Source organism: Neodiprion pinetum, chromosome 2, assembly GCF_021155775.2.
Source record: "Neodiprion pinetum isolate iyNeoPine1 chromosome 2, iyNeoPine1.2, whole genome shotgun sequence".
In the NCBI taxonomy this organism is placed as follows: Eukaryota; Metazoa; Arthropoda; class Insecta; order Hymenoptera; family Diprionidae; genus Neodiprion; species Neodiprion pinetum.
Window position 1 is genome coordinate 24,510,295 of NC_060233.1, and position 27,565 is coordinate 24,537,859.

Consider the following 27,565-nt stretch of genomic DNA (forward strand, 5'->3'; position numbering starts at 1 on the left):
GTCCCATATCGCTCTAGCCAAGCTATTTAGTTCTTCAAAACGGACTCCGCCCATTCTATTAATGTAGGAAATGGCTGTTGTATTATCGATTCGCAATAACACGTCACAGTCACGAAGGTTGCTAGCGAAACACTTTAACCCAAATAGAGCCGTTGTCAACTCTAGTACATTAATATGTTTCTTTCTTTCCTCTATGGTCCAAAACCCATGAGATCGTTTGGTCTTGCAGGAAACTCCCCATCCTGATAATGAAGCATCTGTGAAGATTTCACGACAATACCTTGGAGTTCTAACCGAATTCTCTGCCGACGATATAACTGTATCCCACCAGATTAATTCGGGTTAAAGGTTTACCGAAAAGTTCATAAATTTGTCATAGCAACCATTATTTTCCTTTAGCGCGAGGTATCGAGCTCTTTCCGTATCTGACAGCTGGACAGTACGCAACTACTGTTCCCACAAATTCGGCAAAATCTCGAATTTCACAACGTTTGATTGAACGATACTTGGCAATTAATTTTTTAATTCTTTCTCTTTTCTCATGTGTAAGTTCAACAGACATCTTTACCGAATCAAACCAGAAATCCAGGTATTTACACCTTTTTGACGGAACTAAATTACATTTTTTCTTGTTGATTATGTCACGAACGCCGCATATTCACACCCGAATATATCATCATAACCATGTCAATAATTATTAATATTACTTTAGAGACGAGGAAGCATAGCTTTAAATTCATTAGTAAATTCATAATTATTCATTTTACAAAACAGTTCGTGGCACGACTAAAGCGCGACGACGTAGTTGACCGTCAGTAACATCAGCGTCTCCGCGCCCGCCAGATCCCGGGTGTAATCAACACCGGGATGAGGCGAGCGCGGGATTACGCGCTTCAGGAATGAACGTCGCGAGGCGAGCCTTTGTTTCAAAACTGTAAATTCAGCAAAAACCTCGCTCGCTGCCCGACGCTCCAAGGGGTGTCGGAGGAGCGAGCGAAGTCAGTCCTGTTAGAGACAGGATCAAACCAACGTCAACGGAAACAGGCTCCTTCCAAGCTGTTGAGTATAGAGTTATCAGTCTTAGAGTCACCGACGAATAGAGAGAGAAATCCTCTAATTCTACACGCGGTGTTCCAAGCGTCTCGCGTCGCAACGTTAGCCTTCGAAGTTAGATTTTAAGAGTAGAAAGCTGTGCCACGAACTTAATGAAGTTGTGTAGTCTTAATTGAATGTGAGTGTAAAAGTGTGAGCCGTTCTGCGAATTCAGAGCTGAACCACCGAAGAGTAAGTGCGAGAGAGAGAGAGAGTAAACATTAGGTTAAGCATATTCCTGTAAGCTTCCCGTCTCCCATTTCTCTTGCTATCTTTTTCATTAAACATTTGGATTTCCATCATATTCTAGTACAATAATATTAAAATCTTCCAATCCATTTCACAAGGATCGTCCTGTAGAGGACGATCACCTGCCAACCCACCAAAAAAATAAAAATAAACCTCTGCGGAAACCTAGAGGATTAAGTCGTCGCGTGCGAGACCGTGACAATTATAAACCCTAATTTCTGAAGCAACGAAAGGGTATCGCGAACATTCTCCTCGCATTCCTTAAGTTCCGTCCTATAAGCAACAAATCATCCAGGTAAACTACCGAAAGATGGCCTTGACTTCTTAACCTAGCTGCTACTGGTTTTAATATTTTTGTAAAAACGTAAGGGGCTGTAGAGAGACCGAACGGTAAGCAAGTGAACTCGTAGAGTTGCTGGACGTACTGAAATCTCATAAACTTTCTATCTGACTCTGTGATGGAGACTGTATAATACGCGTCTTTCAAATCTATTGTTGCCATGAAACAATGTTCGCTCAGGAGATTGATTACTGTTTTCCGGTCCTCTAATTTGAAATGTTCGGTCGCGACGAACTCGTTCAATTTCTTAAGATTTAAAATAAATCTGGAGCTACCGTTTGGTTTTGGTACCAGAAAAATCGTCTATTTCAAGAAGCTTCCGGATTAAATTATCCATCTCCAATTTCTCTTTATAAGATCTACAAGCATTGTTAGAGAAACCAACTTGATATGGCGGAGACTCAAAGGGTATCTTGTAGCCCCTTAACCAGGACAAAATTACGGGGTTAGAGGTGATCTCTTTCCAATTGTGTGTGAAAAATTCAAGTCTCCTCGCAACAAAACTTACAGGTTCTAATATCGCTTCTGATGATAATTTCAATCCTGTCCCTTCGTCTCGAGCTTCTGATTGACTCGACGATATGTCGTATATCCCTGATTCCTCGGTTGTTTCCTCCCGCCCAACGTCGATGGATATTGTTTCTGGTTGCCTAGCGGTCGACGATGCGGGACTTGGAGTTTTTTGCCAGTTTCACTTGAATCTTCGGAGCTGGCTTCAATTCTTTCCGAGAACTCTCCAGAGCTTTAACTGACTTCAATCTTTCGTCACGTTGTTTCCCAAATAACCACTCATCAGGTACGGCGGCATTTAAAATGTCTTTGAAGGACGCATTTAAGTTAGCCAGGATCAAACTCTTGCTTATAATTGATTCGTCATGTTGCAGGTCCGCCAACAATCGACCGACATCGCTCAAAAGTTCTAGAGTCGTTAATTTTTCGTCTCTGCTCTCAACAATATGAGAGAAAGCTTTTCCAACGGCCGCAAGACAGGCGGTAATTTTTGTCTACTTTGCGATAATCCGTTCGTCTCTTTTAACGACTGACTCCAATATTGAAGCTTGAACTTCGGGGTTTACCCTTGGAGGATCAATGATCGCGCCGTTAGACGGAGGTGAATATTTCTTTACAAGAACCACCCTATCATCCGATGGCAGTCCGTTCGTTAAATTCTCTTCCCAGCGAATAATCAAACCCTTGGGAATGACCCCAGCGAGTATTCGTTCCTCGATGAAACGTTTTACAATGATTTCCAGAATTTTTGGGTCGAGGGGGGTATCGCTAGAAATCATATGCTCGATCTGTTGCGAATTTTGATCGGAAATCTGCTGCGCGGCTCGCGAACAACTTTCTCCATTTATTGCAGGAACACCAGACTTCTGAGCATCTTCTCGACTGTGCTGTTGTCCTAGACTAGATGTGTCAATGTCCTTTAGAGCCACTGCTCCAGATCCACAAGCTACGCTAGTGCCCTGCGTAGTCATTATATGTGGGATTTGTTGATCCCCTTGTGCATCAGCCAAAACAGCAGTTTGCGGAAACTGTAAGTTTCCAGACCCATTGGATGCGCTAGACGTCTGCGGAGCCTCAAATTGAGAAATCTGCCCACGTGTCCTCTGTGGTGACATAACCTCGCTTCTGGCTCGAGAACTCTGCGAGGATTTAGAGCTGCGACGGCGTCCTGAGCAAAAACAATAACGTACCTCGAGTAAAATTTTTCCAAGTGGAACTATCTTGCGCAGGCTAGAGCCTGTTCACGAGGAGTGGTCTCGAGTGATTTTGCCCGAGAATAATTCTTTCGCGTAGGGTAGAGCCTACACGAGTGGCTTCGAGAGACTTTTTGGATCAGAGTAATAACTCTCTTGAACAGGTTAGACCCTGAAGAAGTGATCATCAGCCTTTTATTATAAATCCGTATGCCAAGGGAAAAAGAAGACCCATCTTCTTCTGATGGATCCTGTAACAGCGTAAAAATAACCGACGCGACATGTCATACTTACGACGTTTCCTTTTTCGGCGTTTCTTTTCTCCTCGACGAATAATCAAATCTTCCAAACGCTTGAGGCGTTTCTCGAGACGGTTTTCCTCGTCTGTATCGTCAAAAGATGAACTTCTGCGTCGTTTGCCGTTCATTATCTTAACCTTTTTACGCGAGTTAATAAACAATAATTGTGGTTTTCCTGATACAAAGAAGAAGAATGAGTTTCCATGACAACACAGCCAACAGTTTGGACGAAAAAGTTTATAGTTGGCTTTAAATATGTGGTTATACTGCCATGAAGTAGGGTACTACACGATGATGTAAAGGAAGAGGCGCGAAATACAATTATAGAATTATGAGGATAAATCTGGATTGCATTTTTATACTTCCAAAACATTTAAGATGTTTGGCTGCTAACTTTAGCTTCTAGGGTCAGCTTCATAAAAGTTCTCAACAAAATATGTTTGGCGGCAAATTTTACATAAGATTATGTATTTCAAAATATAATTTATTTTGAACGTAAAAATCTAAATTTATACATTTCTCTCTGTTCTTTTTTCGTTTCGCTATAACTTTTAAAATAAGTGTTGCATATTTTTCCAAATTTGTGAAAAATTATGTATTTGTGTTCTAAAAAAGTGGCCGGAAATCGGAGTCCGATATTGCAAGTGATTACGTCATAACGATGTGAAACCGTCAAAACTACGATCGGCTCTCAAAGTATTGCGTGGAAAGATAAATCGACTCTGTTAGTGTGCGACGATATTATAATTTCAAAAGTGCTCGCGAAACTTTGCCTAGCACAGCCATCTCGACTCAGGCGTCAGGCGGGAGAAACGGCTGAGCATTTAACCCTTCGTAGGTAACGTCATTTTGACTACCCTTAAACGGTAACGTCGGGTCACTCATGTCCGATGCTTAAAAAAAAAGCTTTAAAAAATCTGAAAAAATTCATGGTGACCTATTAACTATCCTAGAATAAAAATAGTTCACCACATTGCCGATTTTTTTTTCTTCTAATTCTGTATAATTAAATAAAGAAATTAAAATTTGTCAAATGTTTCTTTTTTTTCAAATAGCCATAATTTTTGATAAAATTAATATTTTTTGATGATCCAAGCGGGAAATGAAAGTTTAAGAGTTGTACTTCAACAAAAAAGAAAAAATTGAATGGTCGTACGAATGAATGGAATGCTTAAGTTTTGAGCATGAAAAATCGGTTTTGAAAAATGCGTAAATATACAATATTTTCACTAAAGTAGACATTTTCATATTTTTCAATCAATTTATTAATGAAAATAACATTTATTTTCAATTTTATGATTTTGACATGAATTGTTGTGAAAAAAAAAAATTAAGTAGAAAAATATAAGAGATTGGCCTAAAATTAGACGCAACCGATGCATATATCGTATCTGTAGTCTTCGCAGACAGGCTTGCGACACTTGGTGCAGGACAAAAAAAGTCTTTTTATCCTGTGACGGTTTGCAATAAGCACAGCGTTTCCTTTTCTCCATTTTATTTGATTCAAGAACTTCGTGATTCTCTTTGCAACCAAATTTCTTACCTTACACTTTTCGCACTCATGTACGGTAACGTCGGGTCACTCGTGTCTTTTCGAAAATATGTCTGATCCTCACGAAGGCTGGTAAAGGATTGCGGCGTCGGCGCTTGGGGATCTAGAAGCCTACTACAATACATTTTTTTCCAGCACAGTTTGGCCGGGCTCCCTTCCCCCCTCCTCGAGCCACCAATGAGAGTTACTTTTGCCGAGGCACGAGTGACCCAACGTTACCGTTTCAGGGTTAAGAGAGTCTACGGGAAGACGCCAAGGCAAACAGTCTAAAATTCCCTATAGAGTGTGCGTAGTCAATTATTAACGCATTCAAAAGTGAATTAACAACTCGGTATTGCTAATTAATCTCCGTCATTATAACAACCTGTGATTTGATCACAACGATAAAGCCTAAAAGAAGTCACGAAATCGACCGAAAAACCAATTTTAAAACTTTAGTGCATCGCTAGGTCAGCAGGAGGGAAACTTTCAAAAAGCCGTAAACCTGAACCACATCGAAAAAGTCCCAACATCATCTAAACAATCACACGAAGGAGCTACTGCCAAGTCTAAAGCAAAGAGATGAGTGATTTTTAACATACTTATGACTTATCAACTTTTTCGATTACCATCATAGACAATTTTATATCCCAGTGTGTGTTAATTCCGGCGTATTTTATTTTAATTTATTTGTGAATGTTTGAATGAATGTCTAAATTTGATTATTTTGACGATGGACAGGATTTAGAAAGTTTTTATATCTTATTTATATTTTAGTAATATTTGATCTATATTTTAGTAATATTTGATCTACATTTTATTTATATTTTATTTATTTTTCATTCACGTTTTATTTATATGTTATTTATATTTCGTTTATATTTTATTTATATTTAATTTTTTTCATTCATAGTCAATATCATGTTTATTATCGTACTAGTCATAATTTTTTTTTATAAGCCTGTCCATTGATTTCATATTTTTTCTTTTATGTTGACAAGAGATTCAAATTCTTCACAGTCCCCTTATTTATATTATTTATATCCCCTTATTGATATATGTTTTTGACCTCCCACATTAACCAGAAGATAGGCAAAAACAAAAATAAAAACAATTATTTACAAGTGTCATTTGAAAGCTTTTTTCTTCTACTCTTATAATACAAAAAAAATTTATACTCTGACCGTTTTTGTTTCCCAAAACGGCAAAAAATTTGGGCGAGTTCTATTTCCAGCACCACTGAGAGAGTTACGTAAATGTAAACAACTGCAATGGATTCAACGTGAAGAAAATACGTATTTAACATATTTTCAAAAAAGTTGATTGTCCAAGAGACGTTTAACAAGTTACATTGACGGGTATATCTCGAATACTAATAAGTATTTTCAGTAAAAATTAGGACAAATCAAGAATATAGTTTAAGGATTAATATCATTTTTATTTTGGTACATTTTCCCAAGAAGATTATGAGAAAATTATAAAAAATCATAGAAATTGTATTAGCGCATTGATAGCTACTGAATTTAGGCTTGCGCGAAAAATGAAATAAAATATTTTATTGTAAACATGACAAGTTTAAAAATTTTTAGATAAAATATAATTACAATTGCCATTAAATATTATAAAAATGTTATACTCACCGTGCACAAATAGTAACATAGCTTTTTAACTTCCCGTTTCTCTGATTTCAGAGAAAATAGGAAGTTATTGTAATCACCCCGAAAATGAAAAGTTGAGTTCTCACTCCACGTTTTGAGGTCCGGAAAATCACCTCCAATCATTTTCAAACGGACGTCTGTGTGTGTGTATATATGTATGTATGTACGTGCGTGATCAATTTTTTGTCCGACGATATCTCGAGAACGAGTAGTTAGATTTTGATGAACTTGTTCTTAATCGACACACCTCTTTCAGACTTAGACCTGATTAGATTTTGGCTGTGATTGGTTTAGTAGTTTTTGAATAATTTAAAAAACCAAATTCACAAAAATAAAATAAAAATGGTGTTATCTTCGCAACGGATGAACGGATTTGCATGAAAATTGGTATCCGAAGGTGTTTGGGGTCGCTGATCACATATCTGAAGTCACATTTGCAAAATAAAGATTTCACGTAGTAAATATGCTCGAAAAAAATTAAAACATTCGGAGTTTGATGAAATTTGAAAAGTTCATGTTCTTTGGGTCGCTGATCACAAATTATTGCCTGCCCTCCTTTTGTTGCCCTCAAACACTACACAAACCGGACTTCCATACAAGCGTGCAGAAAAACAGTGTTCGATACGCCAGGCCAAACTCGCTTCTTGCGCACTACTCGGCTGAAGGCCGCATGAAGCCGAGGCTCTGCCTCGGCTTCGTGCTGCCGTCAGACTCGCAGTGCGCAAAACGCTCGTTTAGCCTCTTGTATCGAAATATACTAGTTTCGAGCACAAATAACGGGAAGTTCAAAGGCTGGCTCACAGTCAGCCCAAATCCGCGTTTTATTATTGGTTTACATGAAAATAGTGGATTGTAATGATTTATTTTGTACTATCATCGTATAAAAATGGTTAAAAACTGAAAGCAATCAATAATTATGTAGCTGAATATTCAAGTAACAACGACGGAAGGTCAATAATAAAATCAGATAATGCAGACAAAAATCATTCACGTCGGGTCAAAGTGGAAACCGGGTTCTTTAAATGATGCCGTATGAAAGATCGGGAGAAGTAGACATATATTTTTTTTTTTTACTCAATCAAATACGAAATGGTGATTGTCGGTTTTTTTTGGATCGGAAGACAACCAACGTAGCTTCTCAAAATTTCGTGTGTATTTTAACTTACATTTAGACAGTACTAGAAAAAATTTTTATTATCAATTGTCGCAAACGGCGAAGTTATTAGCTGACCATTGAAGCGCGCCGTTGGAATCTCGAATTGGCAGAAAAGATGGAGTGCGTAATTCTTGTCTGAAGTGTAAAAACTAAAATTACTTTTAATCGACATATATTTTTATCAACGATGAACTAAAAAACTCAGAAAAAACTGTTAAATCACATTCATTTTCGTTCAGAATTTTCTTTGTAAAAATCGTTACTTTGTACGTTCGAGCTCGACAATTAATATGATATCACGGTTTGTTGGGTTGTTTTGGTACATCGATAATAAAATGATGTGGGAATTAAAAATAATTTTAGTTCCTATATTTCAGACAAGAAATATGCACTCTATCTTTCCTACCAATCCAAACTCAAGCAGCGAGGCCCTTCAATGGTCAGCCGTTGACTAAAGATATATTCTTCAGTTAACGGGTCAGCTAATGATGCTGTCATTTTACGACAGTTGGATGATAAAAATTTTTTCTCATACCTTTCAAATGTGTGTTAAAACACACTAGAAGTTTTAAGAACCTTCGTTCTTTCTCTCCCTATCAAAAAAAAAATCGCCGACAATCACCTTTCTAGGCCTCTAAATCAGGACTCTGCGTTCAATACTGTCTCATATACGGAGCATCCCATTACATCTCCATCAAAATCAGCGCATCCGTGATGTGTTACAGTTACTCTGAATTTTTTTCCGTACGAACACTTTTCGAAAGACAAGATCGCTTCTCTACCCAACGTAGAGACTTCAATTGCGACTAGCTGAAACAGTGTTTCGATTCTATGCCTACGAAAAGTCAAGATCGAGAGAGCAAAAGAAAAGTTGTTGGAATAATTACGAATATTAATGTTGTGGAATAGATCGAGCGCGTGTCGAAAAGAGTCCCATTTCGAAACGAATGATTGTTCTAATTTCCTATTATAAACGTATTATTGTAGATAATCTAGTTTGTCTCCTGGAAAATTATAAAATTTATAGTATGCATCACGTATGGGTCATATAAGTATATTAATATCGTACATGGACCGCATATACATATATACTTTTTGGTCTCTGCATCATTATGACATCTGATTTATCATTATTTATCATCAATGTATACATACTTTGCCCGGGTACCTAAACTTTAATTAAATCACGGTTTTGCTACGAATTTTGGAAGAAATTGATTCTCATTATGAATTTCTTGAATCGCTGACGATTCGGTAACGGTATAAGTCGGTAAGTACGCACAAGCTAAATATTGACTTGGGCTTACCATTACGACGACTGTGTTACTCGGAAGGTTATTGCAGCCAACATCATGTCGTGATCGGTAACCCTCTGATGCTCTGCAGTAAGTTCCCAACTATGCCGCTGGAACACCGCAGAGAACGCAAGCGCGCGACGAATTTCGGTAGTCACTGGTCACACCTTGGTCACACCAAAGCCCATAAGGGTAACTGTCTTTATATATAGTCTTCAGTCAACGCATTTTATCAGTTATATGTATATTCATCTATGGTTTTCTATGGGTACGTTCCACTAAACGCCCGCAACGCCATCGACCACGACCGCTGAAATTGTCGTTCCACTAACGTAAAAACGCCGCGGGCGTTGTAGGCAAATGTTATAGGTGGAACGCATATTTGAGCGCTGTGTGCTCACAATATGGCGGCATAGTGGAAACGCGCAGCTGTGGGGGTTGTGCGTAAATAGTTCGCATGGATTCGCGTGAATTTATAGTTGCGTTTTTGATGAAACGAACGAGAGATAATGACCACTATCAGTATTTTCAGCATCTTCCTACTGCAATTCCACAACCGTTGCGGCCTTTTCTTGTAATGCACTATTCATTAGTGCCGTTACAAAGTGTAAATGTGGAATAAAAAAACTCAGTTCGTTAGAAAATGTATTAGAAACGATGAAAATACATGACTGTTCATGAACACATCTATCGCAAGAAATAATTGGAATTGAATGAAACAATATCTCAAATAATTATTTATATTGATATTTAGAAAATATGATGAGTTCCATTTTTTTCAACAAATAGAATGACGCACACAACAAAAAGTTCTATTTGAGTTTAGGATAAGAAAAACGCAATTTTTTCCCAAACCAAAGTTATTCGATTGAAAATTATCTTTTATCTTCAAAATTAAGGGGCCACTAACCATTTTCGGCACGCCTCGCATCCTCCACTAACACTTTCTCTTCCACTGCAATGTCAGTTTCAGGATTATACAAAGTTATTTGTCTCGTCGCCATTGTTGTTTTTTTCGAATTCCCGCCACGTTTTGGTGAGAGCCCACTCTGACCCACCAATATTTTGTGGGCGATGTGGGCGCGATGTGGTCGCGAACAGTGACGTCATCTATGACGTCGAACGATCGCTCGCGACGACCACGAGCCATAGGTGGAACGATACAGAGGGTGTTACAATCGTTGCGGGCGTTTAGTGGAACGTACCCTATATGTACTAATATTATAAAGAGGAAAGATTTGATTTTTTGTTTGTTTGTTTGAAATGAATAGGCTCCGAAACTAGTGGACCGATTTAAAAAATTCTTTCACCGTTGGCAAGCTACACTATTCCCGAGTGACATAGGCTATGTTTCATTTTCAAAAAAATTAGGGATGCTTACTAAAACTTGAATAATCTAACCCAAGTTGTAAAAAAATAAACAAAAAACTTCCTTCAATCGCGTCCGCTGCGAAAACTGTTAATGATAGAACAAAATGATGTATTACAATTTTTCAGGACACATCACTATCTATAAAAAAAATGTCGCGACAGCATGTCTCCATCTTTTATAGTTACGTCACAATAAGCGTCCTTTTATTAAAAAAAATTTATTAAAATATCACCGCTAGAAAAGGCTCTTTATTCGTACCTAGGTATTGATCCTTATACTCAATAAATTAAATGGCTTTTGTTTTGCGGTTATGACCTTTTAACAATTAGTATAAGAATAAATAAAAAAAATATTGAAACATGACAAAAAAAAAAAAACAAAGTGAAAAATAATATTTAACAAAATAGAAAAAAAAACAAATAAAATATAAAAAACCAATGTAAATACAAAAAAAAGTTTAAGAAAATATATTCAAAAATTAATATCTTAGTTTTTTGTTTTCAATAAAGGTTATTTTTTTAGAAACTCACTGTAAACATTGTGTATTTTCTTTTATTATATTATTATATATGCCCGTGCGAAGCCGGGATGGGCTGCTAGTATTATATACGTATCTATGGTTTTACGGTCCATTATTCTCCATGCTATATGGTATAGCGTAAGTTGCTTATAGTACAGCTCTCAAATTCGTTCCGTTATAGACTGACAATATACAGTCGCAGTATCCTAGGGAAATATATGACGTCATAAATTGTCGCTATTTTTCTACTGTGAACACTGGTGGTTTCGAGGTAAGGTGCTCTCAGTGCTTTGATCACGTGATCAACAGCGTTCAGAAATTTAACAGCTTCCACTATTGATAATTATTATTATTGAATATTGTCATTTAAAAATACCGGCCGTTAAAACCAAAATGGAAAATTTGAAGAAATTGTGTTTATTGCAGTGTGAAACAAATATTATGTATGAAATGAAATTAACGCCAAAAAATGTCGATCACAGTATATTGTACTGCGTTCCGTTTTAAACAGTAACCAGTATAGCTAACTATAAAGGAACGGCTTCGCAGTATACTAAATTGACGTCACACCTTACAGTGTTCGCAGTGTATATCGGAACATACCCAATATTATAGCTCTTTGTAGCAGAGATGAGTAGGGAGATCTCCAACGCTCGGCTTTTCGTGATACCAGCTAGATTGGAGCGTCGACGTGACACCTAGGCGGCCACGCACCGAAGGTGGCCCATTTCCGACCTGACACCTAGGCGGCCATGCACCGAAGGTGGCCCACAATCGTGTATATATAGATATACTCGGTCCCTCGAGCAAGTGGTTGCCAATCGCATCCTTGTCCCCGCTCGCACAGATGTTTCCAGGAATGCAAGAATTGGGATTTTTTTGTTTCAGTTATGAATGTCAGCGAATAAAAGTATCTCCAGATTTGATAAATCTTGGAATCAATTAGCGGACGCTGAACCAAATTAATTAACTATTCCCAGTCCGAATACTTTTTTTTTTTTTTTAATATATATTATTTTTTTATTGATATGAAAATATGTGACGCCTGGTATTCTCGAATATTTGTGTACGCAGTCTATGGAAAAATATACGAAGCCAGCTCGATAACATTTATGCAAAATGTGCAATGGGCAAGTGGTTGGGGGAAATTTTTTTTTTCTCGAACTGAATCTTCCAGAGAAGCATCAGCGAATTCCAAGCAAGCTCCATAAACATACCGAGCAAACACGCGCTCACGGACGTAGCTGTGGTGTGGCTGAGTGGATACCACATGAGGATGAATTTTCAATCACAGGTTTTTGCGCGAAGTTTTCCTGTATTTAAGTTAATTACTGCTGCCTTTGTTATAATACTGCATTCAAGTCTTAAAGAAAACACTAAAAAATAAGTTAACCACTTAATGTAAAACAAAATGTTAGATTGAGCTTAAAATTTAAGCCGGAGTTACATAAACTAAGATAATTACAAGTGCAACATTGTAAATATTGTACATTTATTGTTCATCTAAATAAATATGGTTTCCTTCTCAAAAAAAAAAAAAAAAAAAATGAGGATGGAGTGATGCGGGACACGGGTTCGATCGCAGTTCACTCTTTTTATTTTTTTTTTTTTTTAAATTCAATCCCGGCTTTTGTTTTTGTATTTTCGGAGAGAAAAAACAAATGAAAGAAAGAAAATTTCCAGAGCCGGTCGATTTTTTCCTTCTTTCCTTTTGCTTTTTGTTTTACTGAACCCACCCTTTTTGTAGTGGGGGTAATCCAGAAGAGAACAAATAATTGAAACAATAAAATTCCGAGTGTGAATCGATTTATTCCCCGTTTTTGGCGCCTCTTTTTTAATAAGGAAAAGTTTTGACAGTAATGAAAAATAGAGATTACTAAAAACAAATGTATTGTTTTTTAATAACACCGGCCCACAAAAAAAAAAAAAGCGGTCTGTACTTTTGACCGGACCTACCTATCTTTATGTATTTTGACGCGCTGAATCCGAATCTGGAGTCAGTTTTGCCCGTACACCCTCAAAATTTTGAGTAAATTGCAAAAGACCATAAAAATCGCCAAAAATTAGCAGTTTTGGTAAGAAAAAAATTTGTGGAACTATAGACCAAGTATGATTTTTATGCATTTTGATCCGCTAAACCCAAATCTGAAGTTTATTCAACCATAAGCCTTTTAAAATTTAATTGGGTCAGTGTTATTAAAAAACAATACATTTGTTTTTAGTAATCTCTATTTTCCATTACTGTCAAAACTTTTCCTTAATAAAAAAAAACGCCCATTTTATATCAGTCTTGACGAGCATTTCTTAGGAATTTTGAGAGATGCGAGATCGGAACGACAAAATTAATTCAGTAGCAACAATGTATGGACCCCTCTCCTCTTCGGATATTGACAGCCAGTTAAGAGGCTTCACAGTGTTCAGTTTAGTGCCAGCAGCTCTCGAGGTATCAAGATGGTAAGTGAATTACATAATTATTTTACATGCATGCAAAAACCGGCAGGTTTGACGCTCGTCTATTTACTTTATAGATTAAAAAGAGAAAAAATGGGAAGGACCTGTAGTCGTATTTTATACTTTATTTAATTTTCCTTGAATTGTCAAACGTTTTTATTTTTGATTGTATAGGAAGAAGATGTGTGGGGAATTCCATTCTAGTGCCCAAGAATGTAGTACACATTTTCGATCGTTTTAACTTTTTTTTTTTTTGGGAAAACATGTTCCTCAATTTCCAAATTTCCTTAATTTTTTGGTATTCAAATCGATTCTTAACAATTTTGCGCACAGGTGGGATTTCTTTAATTATTTTTTCCCTAAACCTGAGGATATTTCCTATCTGAGATCACTGTCGATAGGCGAGATTCCGGAAATCATTAATTACCTTTTTTTCTAATTAAAAAGAAAATCACATAAGTCACATCACTACTTTTCTAGCAAGTTTTTTTTCTCATGCCGGAATTGGAGTTTCTATTTATTTATTCGGTCATAAATTTCTCTATTATTAATGGATTTCAATTTTTCCCCTCGAGCACCTGCATTGGCAATCTCTCTACCATGATGTAAATATACAAGGTGTGCCAGAACTAAAGACCGATTTTCGCTCAGTCTGTAGTAATCACGTAATATCACGTAATTAGGTTACTTGAGATTACTTAATTATTTCCGTATATTCTGTTTCCTGAAAATGCCAGTTTGCGCAGTCCAAAGTTGCAACAATAATAACATAAACACCGAAGGACAAAATATCAAGCCTACATGACGTCACCTTGGATATATTTTCTGATTGGTTCAACTAAAGCGTATGCGCATGGTTTCACCTTGTTTCCTTACATCATGCTCTCTACTAGTCTCTGGTTCCACGCTGTAAGACGTAGGAACGGTATCCGTCCACTATCCAGTGATATTATGATTAGTCCACTATCTAGAGATCGGTGGTGTCACCATTGTCACCCCGTTGGTCCAGAGGTCAAGGGTCAGACCACGGATTGGTCAGATCCATGTCGAATTGGCATGGAATGCACTATTCTACGCATTTAAATTGTCGAATGATAAAACCAAATTCTATTTCATTGCTCTGTTCAATGCGAAAACCTACAGTCATGATCATTATTATTCGAGTATTTCTAGCTTTGACTCAAGTCAAGTCTTTCTATGCATATATTGCAATTGTCATGCAAGAATCAAAATTGTTAATGCTAAAACACCTATTCTATGACAATTGTAGCACATAAATTGTTGAACAAACGTATTTTCAAGCTTGTTCAGCTGTGAAAACTTCACCATCACATTACATGTTGCATGAATGATGACTTATTATCACTAGTCAGCCGCTTGCAATACCAAGTGTCCAAACTAAACTCCAAGTCCAAGTCTACACATGCAAAGAGAGCAAAGCCTGCCTTTGGGTAAGGCTAGGTGATCAACGTAGACTAATAATATCAATGATTAACATCATGCCAGCACATGAGTGTGTAAACACAAGTGCTTATCAGTCTTGATGCACAGTTCGAATGTCGAACAATTTCGACAGCGGGATCTGAAGAACAAGAGAGAGAAGAAGTACAACGGTAAGTATAACCTGGACATACAATTTATATTTTACCAAAGGTCTATTACAAAAGTTATCTGCCCGCATTTCCATCATTATAAACATTAATTATTTGACTACAGCTGTTCTCCTTTGTGCCAGGCTTTCCGATGCATATGTGTTTTTGGTTCGGAACGGACTTAGGGTCGTTTCTTTTTCCAAGTTACGTCGTAAGTTCAACTTGGGCTTTGGTCATGACTTGCATAGGATTGACAAGCCTGGCGATTCTCTTTGAGGGCATGAAAGTACTGCAAGTTAAACTGAGACTCGGCACCGTTGCTTCGATGTCAGACAATCAGCCTCATTCCAATGAAAACTCCTCCCTGTTGTCAAGATTTTCTTCCGCATCCTTCACCCATGCTGCCTCCACAAATTGGTAAACTTCTAACTGTAAGGATCAGGACCATTAAGATGATTGTGTCACTTAAAAATATTGTTATTGCTGTTTTCATTTTTTTTAGAAAAAATCTCCAGTGTTATCTTGAGCTCTTAAACACCCAGAATAGAAAGCTTATTCCAAGAAATTATTCTTAGGAACGCGTCTGTGATAAATACTACAAGAAAGTTTCAACTCCGCATGAAGTTTCAGTATTTTTGACCATTTGATCATATATTCCAATAACAAAACATGATACATTAAAGTTTGAAAATCCAAAGAAAAGTTGTAAAGCGCTGATTAATTTTATACTCGACCTTGTAACCAAAGGTGGTAGTGAAGTTTGAAAACTTTTGTGACAAATCGTAATTTAAGACCCTTATTTTCAGACCAAATACCAAATTTAGTCAAGTAGTTTCTTTGAAAACTCACAATCTTTGAGCGATTGATTTTTTTAAACTAAATCCTCTGAGTAACTTAAAAAAATTCTTGTTTCGCTAATATTTGTATAATTACAGTTTTATTCGATTCTATTACACATATCCTAAAATCGAAAGAAGTACAATGAAATGATCCAATATCTTTTGCAGCCACGTTACCCTATAAAGAACGCACAATGACAAGAAATTGAAGATATGTAGCACATTAACTATTCCTTTACAGTGGCAGCTGGCCGAGATGGTTTTTAGAAGTATTTCATTGGTCTGCACACACAACTCTGGGGTATCTGCTTATGCTGGCTGTGATGTCTTATAACGGTTATCTCAGTATCGCATTAATCCTTGGAGGAGGTTTCGGGTATTGGATGTTTGGACCGTCACTTCACCAACTCAATATGCATCACTTTGACGACCAGCACAAGAATATGCAATGTGATTTGGAGTGCTCAGGTAGTTAAAAAGATACTAGATAATATCTTTCCAATTTATCCTTACATCGATTTGAGTCCAAACAAATCACTTGCAGTAATCTAATCCTGATCAATTTATCAGTAGGTCGTTGAGCCAGAAAATCATTACTTTTTATTAATATTCCTACGAATTAATCGTACATTTAAGATTTATAAAATTAATATATTCATAAGCTACGATGATTTCTTCAACAATACAAAAATGCAAAATACTGAAATAATAAACAAAAACTTATATATCGATGCTTCACGCCAAATGTTTTCGTAACAATAAAAAATCGACTGGATTCACTCAATCTTATTTTACGATGGCCATTTTATTCAGAAGACGATTTTATACAAATTCACAACAATACATTTTTTTTAATAGCTAATCCAATATAACCATTCGTTGAGCTCAATCAATATCGGTGCACTGTTGTAAATATAAATACTTGTAACCGTACAAGCATGAATAAGAAAAGTTCTTAATAGAATTGTAGAAAATAATCTTGAGAATAAAATTAGACATTATGGAGTGAAATAAAACGAATCTAATAGATTTTTAACCATTTTGAAGCGATTTGAAATGAAGCATCAATATTTAAGCTCTTATTTAATCAACCTATGAATATTGTTTCGAATATGGTAATTCGATGAATACTCAATGTTTAACTATCTTGTAATGAAATTAGTAAAAAGTATGGATTTTTGGCTCGCCAACATCCATCAATTCTATTTGCGAAATACTTGTAGTTTGTACTCGCATGTTTGTGTGTCCAGTATATGCTTAAGAAAAATTGTTTTTTATTACCATTTCAGATGCAATAACAAATACCGAAAGACGTCAATCAAGTGTGTCTGTAATCGGAGAGCAGCTGGCATCAGAAGCTAGCGCACAAGTGCACACGTGATGGAGATTTAGTAAATGAGAATCAAGACAAAATAGGCAGTACGAGATGATCGATACTAGCTTTATGTAATAATTTAATTCTAAGTAAGACTTGAGGAATGACGTCTGTTTAAGTGACGATTTTTCACAGTTGAGACAATTTTTTAAAACATTTTGGTATTTCAGCTTTAATTCTTAGATCAATGAGCTATTGTACTGATTGTGAGTTGAAAAAAGTGCTGGGTGAGCAATTTTACATCTACCTACTTTCGAAATATTTTTGAAATTTCACTCATAGAAATATATTATATTAATAAAAAGTCTATTCATTTGAAAACGATTAGTTGTTACTTGATAAACTAAAATTGAATGAATTTGGTGACTAACATCAGATTATAGGCACGGTAGAAAAGTAATTTCGAGTGTCAACTAATCAGCATTAAGAAACTCATCTTTTTCTGCAGTTAATGCATAGACGGCTTTTCGTAATAACAAATACATTGGCAACGGTAGAAGTTAGATAATCCTTTTTTAAGAACGAAGTTCTCTGCAATTGTAAATACGACATTTTCAATTTTAATCTCAGAATACATATTCCGCTATGGTGCCTATCACCCAACAATCACGTAAACTTGATTCAATGGCTGTAATAATAAATCAAACCGTAAGTTATTACTGCTTGCAATTAAAAAACATGATGCTGCAGAATATTAGAAAAGTATAATATCGAGACCAGAAAATATGATACAGTAACTTAGATTTGGTAGTGTTGCCTCAGCCAAATAAATTGACATAAGTTACACACTAAAGATATCCTTGGATTGTAAAACTTTTCAAGTATAAATTCGACATCCAGCATTGATATAAATATGATATGTGAAGCGAAAAAAACCTTAAAATAATTGATATTAGATTGTTCTGGCATCAGGGTACTGAATTAATCCTAATGTGTTTGTTTACACTTTTTTCTACATACTGAATCTATGCTCAAGGCTGCAATAATATCAACCAAATTTTTGAAAATATGTAGTATTAGAATCAAAGATTTATAATAATTCAACAATTATTAATTGGTGAAATATAGTGAGTGTCATATAGTGCTTAGTTGGTATGTATCGATGTACGAGTCAGTAACCTGCCAGCCACAACAGCAAATATGACCAAGACGGGCGACTGCGACGAATACCGATGCTCTGCTTGCAAAAAAGCAATTAAAAGCCAGGTAGTACAATGCAAGAGTGGTCCGAAACTTTTTTACCACCCAGGGTATGTGAATGAGCATAAGATACTGGATAGGAATCATGAGCTAGTACAGTGCAAGGGTCCATTCGATACGTTTAATGCAGAAGATGAACGTCCGAAGGCAGTAACGCAGTTAGCAGGTGATAGCAGAGATCGTTTAGCATCGACTGGACCGACGGGAGGAATAAGAAGTAACAGTCCATCGGTAGCGGTTGAGACAAAAATAGACTGGCTGATAAAAACAGTGAAAGCAATGAAGGCCGAAATCGCTTGCAAGAATGAAGTTAGGAATATGATCCAAGAGATAATTGGTGTGGGAGGGGTGCAGCAACAGATATAATCCAGCCGAGTAAGCATTGACTCCTATTCTTTTCGAGAACAGTTTCGCCGATTTTTTCGTAGGTAGATTTGACCTCAACCAATGAGCCCTTGATTTTTCCGCCATGTCAATTTAACAGCTGATTGTTTAAAAAAATGTTGAGAAAAAAAATCGAATTTTTATTTTTAATTTTTTTTCCATCGGTGTGAGGAAAAAATGTTTGATATAAGAGTAGTAGATCTTAACCTCGTGTATAAGAAAAAAATTTTTTGATTTAAAAAATAATTTTTAGTTTAGCCGCAAAATGTAAAAAACCGGCCATTTTTTTTTTTTTAATTTCAATCCAGTTTCCTTAATTATAAATTTAAACCTTCAAAACTCACATGTCGCGTGTGAAATTAGTGCTTCAAACACCAGTTCCAAAAATTATTCGATTATCTCGTACATTATGGCAACAAATAGCGATTTTCGAAAAAACTTTGGGTACCAATAGAATCCAACATAATGGGGTTACAGCGTCAAAAAAAATTTCTCGTAGTACTTACAGATATGGAGATTACTAATGCGATTGAAAAAAGAAAATTTTTCTTACTTAACAAATAGGATTATTGCTGAAGTTATTGACTTACGAAAAACATTTTTTAATGTTTCTATTTCTGTTTTTGAGACCAAAAATTAAAAAAAAAAAAAACCTCTTCATCATTATTAGAACCGGAGTTACACTTGTTTTACTTATTTCCGATTTATTATCAATGTTAATAATATTAAGATTTGAAAAAAATACTATATCTCGTCCATACCTCAAGGGTCAACCATGAATTTCTTCATTCTGATTTGAGCTCTATTTTTATCAAAATTAATTAGTGAATCGAGGCAAACGCGAGGCGTCGCATCCCAGCAGCGCGGCAACGTGAAACGGGGGCGCGGAGACGCGGTAGGAGGTATACTTAAATGAATATCTCCGGTAAAAATTATCGTAGAATTTTTTTTTTTTGAAACTAATTATTTTTTTCTCAGCTATCGGAATATTCAATTAGTTTTTTATTTTGATCAATATTTTTTTTTTCTTTTATATCGCAATATCTCCGGAAAAATTGTAGAAGGAGTAGGAGAATAGGAGGCAGTCGATTACATGCCTTATTCGCCTGTACTAATAGAAGAAATGAAGAGAATGATACAGGAAGATGGTACGAGTAAACTACAGTGAAGCAGTGAAAGAAAAGAAAAAATAAAAGGTGATTATCATCAAACCCAAAGTGTAACAGGAGAGCGAAGAAACAAAAAGAGTGATAAAGGAGACTGTGGATATAAAGAGTATGGCGGTGGGAATAAGTTACTGAAGAAAGGCAGTAAAGGAACGGTGATCCTGGGCTGTGAATCAGGAGAACAAATTGAAACACTGAAGGCTGCAGTACAGGACAAAATGGGTGAGGATTTCAAAGTTACTGAGCCAGTGCAACTGGAACCGAAGATAAAGATAGTAAATGTGGAAGAAGAAGAGTTTAAACTAAACGACGAAGAACTAGTTGACACAATAAAAATGAGGAATGGGATAGAGGAAACCAAAGGAAGAGAGATGAAAATTGTAAAAAGATTAATGAAGGGAAGGAAACAGGAGCGTAACAGAAGAGGAACCGGCAAGAGATCAATAATACTAGAAGTAGATGAAGTAACCGATGAGAAGCTACCGCAGAAAAGTAAACTCACCGTGGGATGGAAAACATGTCCGGTTTACAATCACATCAGTGTAAAGCGATGCTTTAAGTGCTGGGGCTATTATCATTTAGCGAAGAATGGCACCAGGGAAGAAACTTGCTATAGATGTGCAGGAAAACACAACGCAAGAGAGTATACAACGAATAAGAGTAAATGTATAAACTGTACGTTTCAAAATTAAAAGTACAATCGATCGGGAATATCCAACATACAAAAGAGCGATGCAAGAGAAAAAGACGAGTGTGGGATGGATAGAATAGCAACCACAGAAGGAAGAGACGATATGGTACACAAATGCGCAAAGCCTCTTAGCACGTAACAAGGAGATATGACATCAGGTGGTTGACAAAATGAAACCTGCATTAATAGAGTTATCAGAGACGTGGGTGACTGCTGAAATAGGAGACAGTGAAATATATGTCGGGTTATAGTGTAATTATTTGCGATGCAGGGAATAACAATACAGGAGGGGCCATGGTATATGTAAGAGATGGTATTAAACATGAATTAATAATGAGGTCGATGACAAGTTATATAAAGGAGTTATAATAGTGGTGTACCATTCACCGAGTGCGTCAGATGCAGAATTTATAAGATACATAGAAGATGTAACTGAAGAGTTAACAATAAAGGGAGATTGTTTAGTGATAGAATGTTATAATATAGGCGTGAAGGGAAACTCGTTCTACAAAAAACAATTAATATCAGAAATCTTAAGCCTAGGGATGAAACAGTATGTCAACGAGCCAACGAGAATAATGCAGGATAACTGAACAGTTATAAATCTTGTATTCGCAAATACAAGCGTGCAACTACAGGTGGTACACAAACCAAAAATAACAGACCGTGCAGAGTAGTGAGTAAACAGCGAGAATACAAGACCAGGAACTAAGGTAAAATTGACATGCAAGAGTTTACAACAGTGCTGAAAAATTCCGTGCAGCAATGGACAAATGGATATATTAACTGGAAGGCAAAGCTGTTTATCAATAGTGTAGTACGTACTCTGGACATAGTAGTACCAATAAAGGTAGTTAAGGTTCCAAGCATATGAGAGAATAAAAAATGGTACTCAGATAAGATAAGAAGGGCGGCGAGAAAAAGAGACAATGCATACAGAAAAAGCAATGCATGAGGGAACGAAAGGATGACTGGGAACAGTTTAAAGTAGAAAGAAATGAAATAGTTAAATTAATAAGGAAAAAGAAAAATGAATGTTAAGAGATCATGATAGACTGTAATAAGAATGATCCAAATAAAATGTGGAAAACTTTGAAAGAACTTATTAGCAGGGAACCGGCTAACCCGAGACACATTGAAGATATGAAATTTGGAATATTAGATGATATGAAGGAGGGTAAGATGGCGGACTAATTTAACATGTTTTACGTGGAAAGTATTAACAACATAGTTAATTCAATAGATAGGGATGTATCTGCAAGTCCAGGTAGAAGAAGAATCTTGGTGGGTGGTGGTGTGGAAAACGAAAGAAAAATCGAAAAGTTTGAAAATATCGGAATAGGGGAACTCGAGAAAATAGTCAATGGACTCCAGAGGAAGAAAGGTACTGAAGAAGGTATATCAAGCGAAATATTGAAGCTGGAGTTCAGTGCAATTGGAAAGGAGTTTGTTGGTGGTGGGCTGTTGTTCTAATAATTGGAAAAAATTCACGATCATACCGATCCCAAAGATAGAAAAGGCCAAAAATGCAAAGGATTTCCGGCTAATTAATATATTACCATTGTACGAAAAGGTTCTAGAGCTGGTAGTAAAGAGTTAAGTAGAAAAATATTTAGAATCAAATAACGTTATAACAGTGGATCAGTCGGGTTTTAGGGAACGATTTTCGTGTGAAACAGTGATTCAAACTGTCATAGACGAATGGAAATTAAACATTAGCAAAGGGAAAATAGTAGAAGTAATCTTCATGGTTTAAAACGAGCATTTGAGAGTGTAGATAGAGAATTGTTAATAGAAAAAATGTGGCAATATGGAGTTAGAGGTAAAGTGTTAGAATGGTATAGATCGTACTTAAACAACAGGGCACAACAAATTTGGTTTAATGAGGAATTTTCCGAGATTATCATAACGAAATACGGTGTTGCACAAGGATCCGTATTAGGGTCTCTGCTGTTCATTACATATATAAACGATGTAGTTGACATATGTCCCGAAGACAATGAAATAGAAATAAAAATTGTTGCTGATGATACACTAATGTATGTTACTGGAGACAGTAGTGCGGAGGTGGAATGAAAGATGAATCGGGCATTAGGCATAGTTGAAAGATGGATGAATAGGAACAAACTGAAAATGAATGCGGAAAAGACGAACTACTGTATGATGGTAAGGAATGTAAGGAAAGAATTGAGAGGAAATATTGTACTGAAATGCATCGACGAAACAGAGTTAGAGCGAGTGGAGGTAATCAAATACTAGGTGTTATGATAGACGATAAGCTGCGATTTAAAGACCATTGTGAGTATATGTTGAAAAATATAGGGAAAAAAATTACTTTGCCGGACTTTGGGTTTTGTGTAACACTGCTAGTGGGTATGAGTGAAACTGTGTTAAATAAACTGCAGACAGTGCAGAATAGAGCAATGCGAGTAATACTGCGATGCAATCGGTATACGAAGGTGGACGATATATTGCAAGCGGTTCAGTTTTATAATGTGTTTATAGTCACGTTCAATGCTGTAAACAAATTGTTACGAAAAGAATTGGCAAATAAATTCCAAGTTGTAAAATCGAGAGCGGGTCGGGTAATACGTCAGGCTAAAAATATTGTAATCCAATTCAGGAAAACGGAAAGTGCTCAATAGAGTATGTTTTGCGAAGGAGTGAAAATGTATAACGCACTGCCAGAAGAGTTTACAGGCTGTGTAAAATTAGTTCAATACAAGAGTATGTTAAAAGCATTCATTGTAAGTGAAATTAAATAAGTGCAATAATATGTAACATTATGTAAAACAAATAGCTGAGAAAGTTAATAAACATGAATCAATCTCTCTCTGTCTCCCTCTCTGTCTCTTTCATCCTCTCCCTTTCTCTCGCTGTGCAAGTGATCTGAGCGGCAAGCTGTCCGCGCTTCTGCATGCATAGTAAACGAATTTTGACGGTACTTCATCGTTTTTTTTAAAATCTGTCGTGAGTAAATAAATAATCGTTATAATAAGCACTTATCGTGAGGTATAGGCACTTAAACAAGTTATTTATTTTACACAATGTAGGTAATCTTACATTATTTTATACAATGGAGATAATCTTATACTTATATGTACACTGTCTACATGCTATGAACATCATAACAGGTGGTCACTATGACGATTATTTACTTACGTTAAAAAATCGACAAGAACTATGAAAATTCGGTTATTATACAAACAAAAGCGCGGAAAATAGAAATTTTGTATTTTCATACAGATACCCTGGTGAAAATTTTTACTACTAAGAATTTTTACAGAAATTGGAATATTTCGTGTTATTCCATACAAAATTGTGAATGTGTACGGTTTTTCATGAAAAATTGTTAGTTTTCTTTGAAAGTTGTAGTGTCTTATAAACTTCTTACTGAAAAAATACAAATTTTCATGAAAATTGACCATTTTTTATGAGAAACTATGCGTATTACAATTTTTTGCATAGAATTATTCGAAATGTTCCTATTTCTCTGAAAATTCGTAGAAAATCATAGAAATCATTTTTACCAGGGTAAGTATCATTTGTACATATACCACATGTTCCGACAAGGATTTTGTATAATTATAATGCACTGTATAATACGTCAGCAATTAAATCTGCTATTTAACAGCAAGTTCACTAAAATCAATGTCAAACACCCAAACATGTTTTTTTTGAATAACTTTCTACGATTGATCAACATCAGTCGTCAGCATTTTATACCTATTTACTTATCTATTAGATAATAAACAAGACAGGCACATATATCATTGGGTAATACACCAAAAACGCTATTATAAAATCATGGACGGCAGCTCCCAGGTACAATATAACAATTGTCATTATCACACTAGTTTCATATTATTTTTTTATTGTATTTTACTTTTATATTTTTACACCTGTAAGACTTAAGGAGAGAATAGAGTAGAGAAAGCAAATATATTTGCAAGTACATTTTTTAACGGTATCGAAACAACTCATGTAGCGACTATTTAGAGTTGAAACGTAGGTTGACCATGCTTAAAGACAGTGTATAAGAATATTTTTGTAGACTTCTATCCCATCGCAATGAAAGGCATTGACAATATACATATGTGCATCCACTCCTTACCAGTTGTTCAAAATTCTTAAAATTGAAACTGTCGTAGATTTTGGTTAAAAACTTTCTTCCTTCTTCGCTGTAAACAATATCTCAAGTAGCTGTGTAATCTTGTGGTGAGTCTTACGAGCCATTAATAATTTTCTCAAGCATTTTCTGGACTGTTTTACGTAACCTATTCTTCTGTAACATCAACATTAAAACATTCTTTCTATATTTTAGAAATTAAAAGCTTCAACTGAAGCAAAATTGGTGTGACATGCGCATGGATAGCTAGTTATTCAATATGACCGACCGAACGCAGGATCAAACACCAGCATCGAGGAACCATTCACTTGAGGAATTAATTAAAAATCACTGGAAATCACTGGGATTCAAGATTTAATTTAATATCGACAATCACTTTGAAATTAGTAATATACCAAACATCTCCAAACTTTTAGGAACCACTTGAAGAATATTGAAATTCAAACTAATTTTTAATATTGGACATCATGAGGGAATTAATTCTGAATCGTTGATGAATTTAAAGCGAGTGGCCCCTTTGACCATCACCGTAAGATCTGTTCACAGATTTCTTTGTATAACTTTAAAGTGCATCAAAAGTAGTTTTATAATACCGCTTTAGAAAGATTTGACACTTTGCACATTCAGAATTTGAAGTCTAGTCTTTCCACAAAATTATAGTGATACCAATTTAACAGCAAAGTTTCGTGTGTGTTGATATCCATGTAATTAAATGTTGGTCACTCTGAAGTAAAACTTCACAATACTGAAGGTAATTTTTTATTATTGATGTTGTGTAACTTTCAACGATCAAGACTTGAGCAATTTGACATTTGTTCACCTTTTTTTTTATTTTTAGTGCCTGATTCAGAAACGAGATTTACTTGGAGTTCTAATCGATAAATTTTAAACAAAAACTCAATTCGGTGTTGATATAGGGATTATATGATAAATGTCTGAATAATTATGGAAACTTGGGTAGCTTGATACTCTGCAAATAAACGTGATTGATCGAAGTTTCAAGTATATGATGCGATACATGTAGCACTGAGTGCTCAGTGTATCGAACATAGTCAGATGAGTAAATTTGAACTAGCAAAGTATATCTTGCCAATTGTAACTGACCTTCCGGGATACAAGACACATAAAGCTTCGAACAAGAGAAGCCAGTAATATGAATCCCAGCAGAAATTTATAAATTTCAAGAAAACAACTGTTTGGATACAATATAAACAATATAACTGGTCATAGTGCTAATTTCATTTTTTGGACACTGATTTAACTCGTATAATATAATGAAAAAAAGTGAGGTCACTGTGTTTCATAGTCATAGGTTCAGAACTAAGTAAAAAATATACAACAAACTAGTCATAATTATTACACTACTCTAAATAGGATTGGTGAATTGCGAATTGGATTTTCATCAATGTACGAGTTATTTTATTTTTTATTCATACTTAATTATTATTTGTAGTTGGATAAGTTTATCGCCAGTCTGATACCACTGACAGCAGTCATCATGCTTTTATTGTAAATCAACAGACATGTACTTAGCAGTAGTATATAATTTGAATCTTTTTTTGTACGAGATGATTATATGCATACATTTTTGATTAAAGAAGATATTTTTGTGTGTAATGAACAGATTTTTAATGTACTTGGCGAAAGGTCTTTGCACCGAAGGTGCTTTTTCGGGAATTATGAAAAACCTGTCAAATGAGCTATTTACAATTTTGGTGTTCTAGGTAATTGCCGGGTTTTGCCCGTCGCGCCGTGTCGTGTTACAACTGAACGACAATTTGCCGATATCTGCGAAAGAAAGAGAATTCAGTTCTTTTACAACTAAACTCGCGTCCGACGTAATTTTTCTTTTCCAGACACGATATCGTGAATTAGATGTGCTGTTATTTGCATCATCCCGTTTCATCTTCCCGTTATTTTTAAATATTCCACGTTGTATATACGTACGCAATTATACATGCTACGTCGCCAGGAACGTCCGTTCAGGGATCTATCAGGACGGAACCTGAGTTTAATTCAGTCGTAAAGAAACTGAGATATTTCTGAAAATGGAGCATCTCTCATTTTTCACCCTTCGCTTCTATTATACTGAAGACCATAATTCAGATCGTACTGTCTTCGGAAAATCGAGATTGCGGAGAGGGATTCTCAATTGACGAAACCGTTGTCGTCGGGTATCGCGAGAATTCATCAGATATTTACGCTGATACTACGAAAAAATAAATGTAATAGAGTCATTATCGCAATTACATCAAAATATAAATCCGTAGCTCGATAAAATTCTCGACAAGAGGACAGTGAGATATACTCAACGCATTCATCACTGATGTATGTCATTCGCAGTCTACGAGAGGCACGTCCAATCTTGTTCGTCCCCGAAACTTCTAGAACAAGCGAGAGTCGCGACGTGGGCCAATAAACGGAGGCCAACTATAAAGACGCGGTCCAATCAAAGCGCGAGTTTCTTCTATAACGTGGAGATTCGGACCAATCAAAGGAAGACACGACGAAATTTTCCCGTTA

At 35.9% G+C, this 27,565-nt stretch overlaps 1 protein-coding gene and 1 long non-coding RNA gene across 4 annotated transcripts; one reads left to right on the forward strand and one right to left on the reverse strand.

Moving 5' to 3' along the window:
• Positions 1-14,571: 14,571 nt before the first annotated feature.
• LOC124211021 (protein SLC31A2) lies at positions 14,572-26,659 on the forward strand. 3 transcript variants are annotated; one of them, XM_046609647.2, is made up of 5 exons: positions 14,572-15,279; positions 15,383-15,675; positions 16,339-16,565; positions 17,387-23,883; positions 25,238-26,659. In XM_046609647.2, exons 2-4 carry the CDS (start codon positions 15,410-15,412, stop codon positions 17,476-17,478), a joined length of 585 nt encoding a protein of 194 aa, XP_046465603.1. In that variant the 5' UTR covers positions 14,572-15,279; positions 15,383-15,409; the 3' UTR covers positions 17,479-23,883; positions 25,238-26,659. The 3 variants fall into 3 exon arrangements, with proteins under 3 accessions (XP_046465603.1, XP_068989984.1, XP_046465602.1); XM_069133883.1 differs by having other exon boundaries at positions 14,573-15,279; positions 15,402-15,675; XM_046609646.2 differs by having other exon boundaries at positions 14,573-15,279; positions 15,402-15,675; positions 17,387-23,660.
• LOC124211026 (uncharacterized) lies at positions 23,922-27,498 on the reverse strand. The gene is made up of 2 exons (XR_006881355.2): positions 26,990-27,498; positions 23,922-26,830 (listed from the first exon to the last, which is right to left on the reverse strand). It is a non-coding gene; the product is annotated as an uncharacterized lncRNA (long non-coding RNA).
• Between the last annotated feature and the right edge of the window lie 67 nt (positions 27,499-27,565).

Excerpts from the sequence above, each read along its gene's own strand:
- LOC124211021 (XM_069133883.1), top strand. The coding sequence starts at position 15,210 with ATGCACAGTTCGAATGTCGAACAATTTCGACAGCGGGATCTGAAGAAC. Across the intron at positions 15,676-16,338 it reads CATGCTGCCTCCACAAATTG|TGGCAGCTGGCCGAGATGGT; the intron begins GTAAACTTCTAA and ends ATTCCTTTACAG. Across the intron at positions 16,566-17,386 it reads ATGTGATTTGGAGTGCTCAG|ATGCAATAACAAATACCGAA; the intron begins GTAGTTAAAAAG and ends TTACCATTTCAG.